At 30.8% G+C, this 7,093-nt stretch overlaps 1 protein-coding gene across 1 annotated transcript in view; it reads right to left on the reverse strand.

The window, feature by feature from the left end:
- Window positions 1–771: 771 nt before the first annotated feature.
- LOC105618176 (endoribonuclease Dcr-1) overlaps window positions 772–7,093 on the reverse strand; it is a 13,150-nt gene continuing 6,828 nt past the window's right edge. Inside the window, exons 13-23 of the mRNA XM_012199717.1 lie at window positions 6,840–7,021; window positions 6,505–6,718; window positions 5,204–5,385; window positions 4,877–5,055; window positions 4,551–4,804; window positions 3,160–4,370; window positions 2,527–3,099; window positions 1,799–2,030; window positions 1,499–1,719; window positions 1,107–1,272; window positions 772–1,022 (exon numbers count right to left, since the gene is read on the reverse strand). Coding sequence (XP_012055107.1) covers window positions 772–1,022; window positions 1,107–1,272; window positions 1,499–1,719; window positions 1,799–2,030; window positions 2,527–3,099; window positions 3,160–4,370; window positions 4,551–4,804; window positions 4,877–5,055; window positions 5,204–5,385; window positions 6,505–6,718; window positions 6,840–7,021 — 3,665 coding nt within the window. The remainder of the gene's footprint in view (window positions 1,023–1,106; window positions 1,273–1,498; window positions 1,720–1,798; window positions 2,031–2,526; window positions 3,100–3,159; window positions 4,371–4,550; window positions 4,805–4,876; window positions 5,056–5,203; window positions 5,386–6,504; window positions 6,719–6,839; window positions 7,022–7,093) is intronic.

The raw sequence follows: 7,093 nt of genomic DNA on the forward strand, positions 1-7,093 counted from the left end.
TATATGAAACTTAACACGCGATTACTTTACACTATATATGGGAACCGTTTCCGGATTAATTTTGTTATTATATACATACAATGTAAATAGAGATTATAAAACGATCAACAACGCTAGCATGACTAGAGTTTTTGAGACAATGACAATTATATAAAATATTTTGGCAAATCAACAAATCTAAAGTGAACTGAAAAAATACGTTCTCAAAATCTTTTATATGTTAAGATATAGCTATATTCTCGAATAAACGAAGAGAATGTAAAAAGAGATGAAATAAAGACTGTCTAATTTTTAGAGAAATGCTAAAGAATAGATTTATATAAATTCGATATCTAAAATTATCTTCGATATCTCAATATTCGATAAAAAGATATCTATTCGACTATCAAAGATAACATTGCATTTGATGCATTGCATAATACTAAATAAAATATTTCAAGTTATCTATATCTCTCCCATCTTTAAACTTTATTATCAGTCACATGTAAATAGTTTATTCATATTTCATATTATATCCAACTCACTGTCGGAATAATTAGTACGATTAGGCTCAATGCAACAGCTTCTTCATTAAGATTTGTGTTGTTTCAATCCAAGTCGTTATATTGTACTTATACGTTCTATCTAGAACGTATAAGCGGGAGATTACTTTAAACATTGTAATAAGTTCATAAGTATACTCATCGTCATAATAATCTTGAGACGTAAATGTCCAAACAATTATTTGAAAATAAGAAATTTATCATAAATTTTTTCTTTTACAAACTTTTATTATAGTTTTTGTCTCGGATAATTCTGTATTCTACTTTTTAGTTTCTTCAAAGCGCATTTAGCCGCTGTACACTTTGCGATTCTGTAATTTCGTCCGATTCCTTTAAAAGAACCCTTACCAAACACGTCTACAGTTACTCGAACTCTACGGCCATCAGCCAATTTCTCAGGCCTACCGAATTTTGCCGTTTCAGGTTCTAATTCTAATAATTCGCGAATTGGAGATTTGGGGACATTTGTGCTGAATTGTTCTGTAATTGCAACAATATCTCTTTAATAAATTTATGAAATACTAAAACATTTAAGAATAATTGTTTTTATCAATTCTGTCTTACCAATTTCTGACTTCATTATCGTGTAATAAACACTCCACACTGCATCGAGAGACATTCCGCTATCCAAGTAAATAGCGCCAGCTAATGATTCGAAAACATCACCTAATGCCTTTGGAACTTCTACATCTTCGGCTTCCTCACATTCCTCCTCGCCAATTAAGTAATACTAAAACGCACGATATTATCACACATTTACAGATGTGTGTCTATTAAAAAACGTTTGCTTTATATATACAATTAGACACAACAAAATCACAACTTTTTTTTAAAAAAAAAAAAGGTATTTTATCGATTTTTGCTGACTGAATTATATTGAATTTGCTAATAATAGTAATAATGATAATGACGATGATAATAATAATGATAATAATAATGATAATAATTCTTTGTACCTCCTCGCTAATGGAATGTCCATTTTCTTCCTGTATTCTAACAAAGCGATTTATTACCACACTTAGTCCAGGAGAGAGATGACGAAAATATTTATGAAAACCGCATCTCACAGCTAAAGAAGCAAATATTGTATTATTGACTAAAGCGGATCTTAAATCTGTTAAAGCACCTGGCGAATGTTGCCGGGAATCCTCGTATAAATGTCTAGTTATTAAATAATCTGAAAAAATGTAATTTTGATATAACAAACACATTATTATAATTTAATAATTAAAAACTTAGCCAATACAAAAAAATACCTAATACAGCGTCGCCAAGAAATTCCAAACGTTGATAGCAATCTGTTAATCTATTTGGTTGGTAAGAGGCATGTGTGAATGCTTGCAAAAGATAACTACTATCATGAAATTTATATCCTATACTTTTTTCTAATTCTTCATATCCGTCGAGCATCATATACAACTCACTTTCTGGGTCAGGAATGTAACGGAGTAATGGATTTTGCGGCTCTTCCAACTTTCCATAGCAAATCTAAAATTTTTTAAATATAAAACTAAATTCTAGATGTTTTTATAAATATATAGAATTAATTTTCCAGATATTAATTCTATATTACTTAAATGTTATTAGTTCTACATTACTATATTACTTATAAATATATAAAAAGAATTAGAAAGAGAAAATGTTATATATCTATATATTATAATAGTAATTTTATATATTATAGTAGTAAAGATATATACAGTATGTATAAAGACATACAGTGTGTGATATTTAAAAACGTAAGAAAATATATTCACACTTTAAATAATTTTCGTTCCATTGCGCTATTTATTTGTGTTTATGGAATTTTACGCGTGAAAAACCATTTCTTTTCAATGTCTTATAATTCGAAAATAGATCGATAGATCTTCAGATTTTTGCACTTTTGCCAACAGAAATCTTTTCATGAGTTACCAATTATCATTACATCTCTGATGAATTTCGAAATGAATCTAGATCTTTTTTTTTTAAATCAACTACTCACTTGCGTCCATGAAATTTCCCCATATGCATTAACTCCCTTTACATATGGTGTACTACCAGGTATCCTTTCTTCTGGTTCATTTTCACTTATCACGCAAACCTCTTCGGTAGGCAAAACATGAATTCCTAACCAAGTCATAAAGAGAAGCGCTCCACGAGGTCCACATGCAATTAAATATGCTCCTATCAAAGCCTCTACACAGTCCGCGATACTTTTATCTGGGATACTGTGCTGCGTGATTAAATTGTAAGGTATGAAGCATCGTAAATTATCTAAATTGTTTGACAGCCTACTTTCGTTTTTATCCAATTCACTTTTCATAATCACAAGTTTTTCCTCAGTCTCTTTAACAAGTTGAGTTATTTCGGTTGGATTCATAGCTTGCAAAGTAGGAATGTCAGCTTGATTCCACAGAGCAGAAGGAACGCCAGATTCGATCAATGCTTGCTCAAGTTCCTTGGGGACATAATAGCAAGGAGGCAGCCAATTGTCATGCGGCTCGAATTTTGTTGCTATCATGCTCTCGCCAAGCATTTTTTGTCTGCCAAGTCTGTAAAGATTCAAATTGCTGACCTAAAACAAATGAGAAATTTGACAAATATTACAAGTGTTACTGAGTAAATCATAACGTACCTGTTTTGATCTTAAGTGACTGAGCTTCCCTTCGTGAATATTGTCATAAGTGCAATATAAATATGTAGTTATAGCATATTTGAGAAATGAGTCACCAATCGTTTCCAATCGCTCCAAGTTAATGCCGTCATTCGCATTTGACATTGTTAAAGCTTGAAGGATCAAACTAGGACTTGGTCCTGAATGACCTTTTAATTCCGGTTGATAATCAAAACTAAAGAGATCGTTATTTAAATAATTTTTTTCATTTGGCTTGTTAATCTCTTTTTTTATCATGCAAGTAGGTACAGTAGGCTTCCTATTTAATACTTGGTCAGTAAATTTTTTTACAACAGTTTCTATATAACCTTTGTGTTTAAAATTCGGTTCTTTATTTTCAATTTGGCAACTCGATGAATTCTTCCTTTTAATTGCAATTTCAGAATTATAAGAAATAAAAGTACCATCGATCATTATATCATGTTCTTTTCTCTTGGCGAACTCATAATGCGCTTCCTTATGTTTTACAAGTAATAACTCTTCGTCCTTCTCTGCATACATCCAAAAGTTATTATCAAAATTCTTTTCTGTCTCCAAAAGATCCAAGATCTTTTTGTTAATTTCCTGCTTACATATTTGTTTCTCGTCTTCTACAGCTTCGGCGACATTTTCACCCATATAAGAGATCTTTAAGCCTCTACTTTCATCCTCACTCTCGTCAGATGTATCGGCAAAGCCATCGCTATATATGTCATCTGATTCGTAACCATCAAAATCAGATTCATACGTTGGCGAACCATATCGAATATCATTCCAACCGAAATCTTGTGGCAAGACCGTCACATTTAGAGGAAACGATTTCATATTATCCGCATCATAATCCATACTCATAGTCATGTCGTTTGACCATGCCATGTCGTTTGACCATGTACCAATCTCCAGCTCATCATCCTTTTGCTCATCGGCAATATCCTCTTCTGTTTCTTCATCGGTTCGTACGTTGTCGGATTCCAGTTTTATTTGTTTCTCAATCTCATTGCTCAATGTGTATTGTTTATTATTTGTATCTTGGCCAGATATTGTATTCTGACATTTACTGATGTCTATACTGTTCGAAGATGAGTCGTCTTGTGTATTTTCATTTTTAGCCTGCTTCATTTTCTCTGTTTCCTTTGATCTTTTTAATACCTCTGCCAAGCTCCATCCAAAATCTAACGCCGGCCATTCAAAATCTAGAATAATTTATCAAATAACTGTAAATATTAATCTCACTCAAGTCATTATTTTAATTGTTAGAAGATTCTCTAATTCTATCGTTACTGAAATGTCTTCTCAAAACAATATATATATATATATTGGTATAAACAAATATATATATGCATAGTATATGCAAATTCCAAGCGATTGCATACCTAAATTCAAATTTTGTTGCCCTAAATTTATCATATATGCCACTTGACATCGTATTTGATTAGCAAGTAATAAAGCATTAATTCTATACAATATGCAGGGTAAGCAGACCGCTTGTCTCCATAAAGATGCTGGAAAAGGATGAATGGCGCATAATTCAGCAACAAGAATCTGCTTCTGCTCTAAATTTTCTCTTTTTGCGCGTTTGGTTTCTTCGCTGCTTGTAGGCAATGCAACACCTTTGCGATTTACATATCTAAAATGAATAAATAATTAAATTGTTTGTTTAAATGAATGCCTCAATAAATACTTGTTTCACAGGCTTCACCTAGGAGTTAAAAAATTTAGTCTAGCTGATGTATGATCCACATCTAATAACGATTGTTCTAAATTTTGTATTTGTATGCCATACTTCTTATAGTAATATTCTTCAAAAGTACTATAATCATGTCCAGGAAAAGAAGACTTTGGATTTAAATTTGTGCATATTTCCGCTACATAGAAATACTAGAAAGAAGTAAAAAATGTATCGCAAAAGATCATAAGATGACACATGAGACTTTGCACATACACACACACACACACACACACACACGCGCGCGCGCGCGCACTTCAATATATTTACATTTAAATATCTATATATATATATATACACCTGTGGTTGGTCTTGACTTCTATACCACGGCATGATTACAGCATCGTAATATTTGGATGGATCAAATTTGAAATTCTTTCTATCTTCTTCTGGAATCTTAGTTGGTACCGCATTTCTGTTCTGATAAATGCATTCCAAAAAGTTCCAATCTACGCTAACATCTGACTCTTCACATGTTGCGACTAAAAAGTTAACAAATATTAAATTCTACGAAGGTCTACCTCTCTCAAAGATTTCGTATCTCGAAGAAGAAAAGAATAAATGAAAAATTATCGATTTTAATATATTTATAACGTTATAAAGAAGCTATGCGATTTGCGAGTTATTTCCATACATCATTTTTGATACATCGTTAAATGCCAATGTTTTGAAAACATTGCAATTCACTTAATCAAGGTGAGAAACAATTTGAGCCGCTTCTCTGTAACTGTAGAGGATTTTCTTTATGCTAATAGAATGAACATAAGGGAAAAGAGCTAGACAAATATGAGGAGGCAGAGGATTTTTTATTTTTAAACACAACTACAAAATATCTTGCTCTTGCGAAAAAGTGCACATTAGAGAAACAGAGTTAATATATTTCAATCTATACATGAAAGACTATGATGAGATGTTAAATTAAAGCATACTACACAGTCAGCTTTGTCTGAACATAACATTGAGACAATTCACCAAATACTTTTTAATAAAACGACTACAAATAGTTACTACCTGACATATTTTTCAAAAAAATATGGAGAGGCCATAGTGATATGCAACATCCCGACAGAAATATCCCGATAATCTATTTATACGATATATCAAGACAGGAGATAACCTGCAAATCAAGCGTAGCTTTTTTCAAGAAAATACTTGATAAAAGCCTCAAAAGTATCATATCATATTATTGTAATTAGTGAAACAAGCTTTATATGTATAAATCATAGACTAAAATACTCAAATGTCTATTAATATCTATATAATTTGCAAACATAATTATTTCCAAATTAATAAAACATGACATAGAGAATTATATGTAACGTCTTCGTAATGATGTATTTTACAAATTTATATCTTTTTAAATAAAAATTATCTTATATATTAAATAAAAGATATTATAAAATGATTATAAAATTATAATATATTCAGCTTTATTACATTATATATATCTGAATGTATTATCCTTTTAATTTTGACTTTGAAAGAACAAAAATTGTGTAAAATCATTAATAATTTTGAGCCAGTAATCATTTTAAACTTCATCTGAAGAATAAAGTTTGAAATTTACATTGTTCCGTTTTCTAGTACACATTTATACTCACATATTTTTACTGGTACAATTATATATGAATTCTCAGAAGCATTTGGATCAAAAAGCATTAGATATTTCTGCAATCTTAAAACGTTTGTAAAAGTATAATTAAGGAAAGTGTCGACTCTTTCTATCTGAAACTCGTCCAGGATTACAGTCTTCTTACTAAGTTTTAATTGCACATGAACTTCGCCTGATCTAGTATAAATAGGGAAGGGACACAACTATAAAAGAGAAAGAAACTACATAAAGCATAAACATTAAAAGAATTATAAGTCTTTCTTAAATAAATACAATTATTATTAGACAAATAGGGAGATCGAAAAAAAAAAAAAAATTAATCACCTTGGGTATCTCCTTTAATGTAAGTATGCCAAATCCAATGGCTGATTCTTCGGGAGGATAAATGCGTCTGCCTCGTGTATTTTGTTCTTCAGGCAAAGGACAACTTAACACCATATTTATATGATACAGATAAGATGGTACTCCAACTATTGGTCTACAATCCGTTAATGCCTCAGCTGTCTGGAAAGAATAATATAAATTTTAAACAACTATAACTGCATATATTATATATATATATATATAAAATATATTAT

This window comes from Atta cephalotes, assembly GCF_000143395.1.
Source record: "Atta cephalotes unplaced genomic scaffold scaffold00016, whole genome shotgun sequence".
Lineage (NCBI taxonomy): Eukaryota > Metazoa > Arthropoda > Insecta > Hymenoptera > Formicidae > Atta > Atta cephalotes.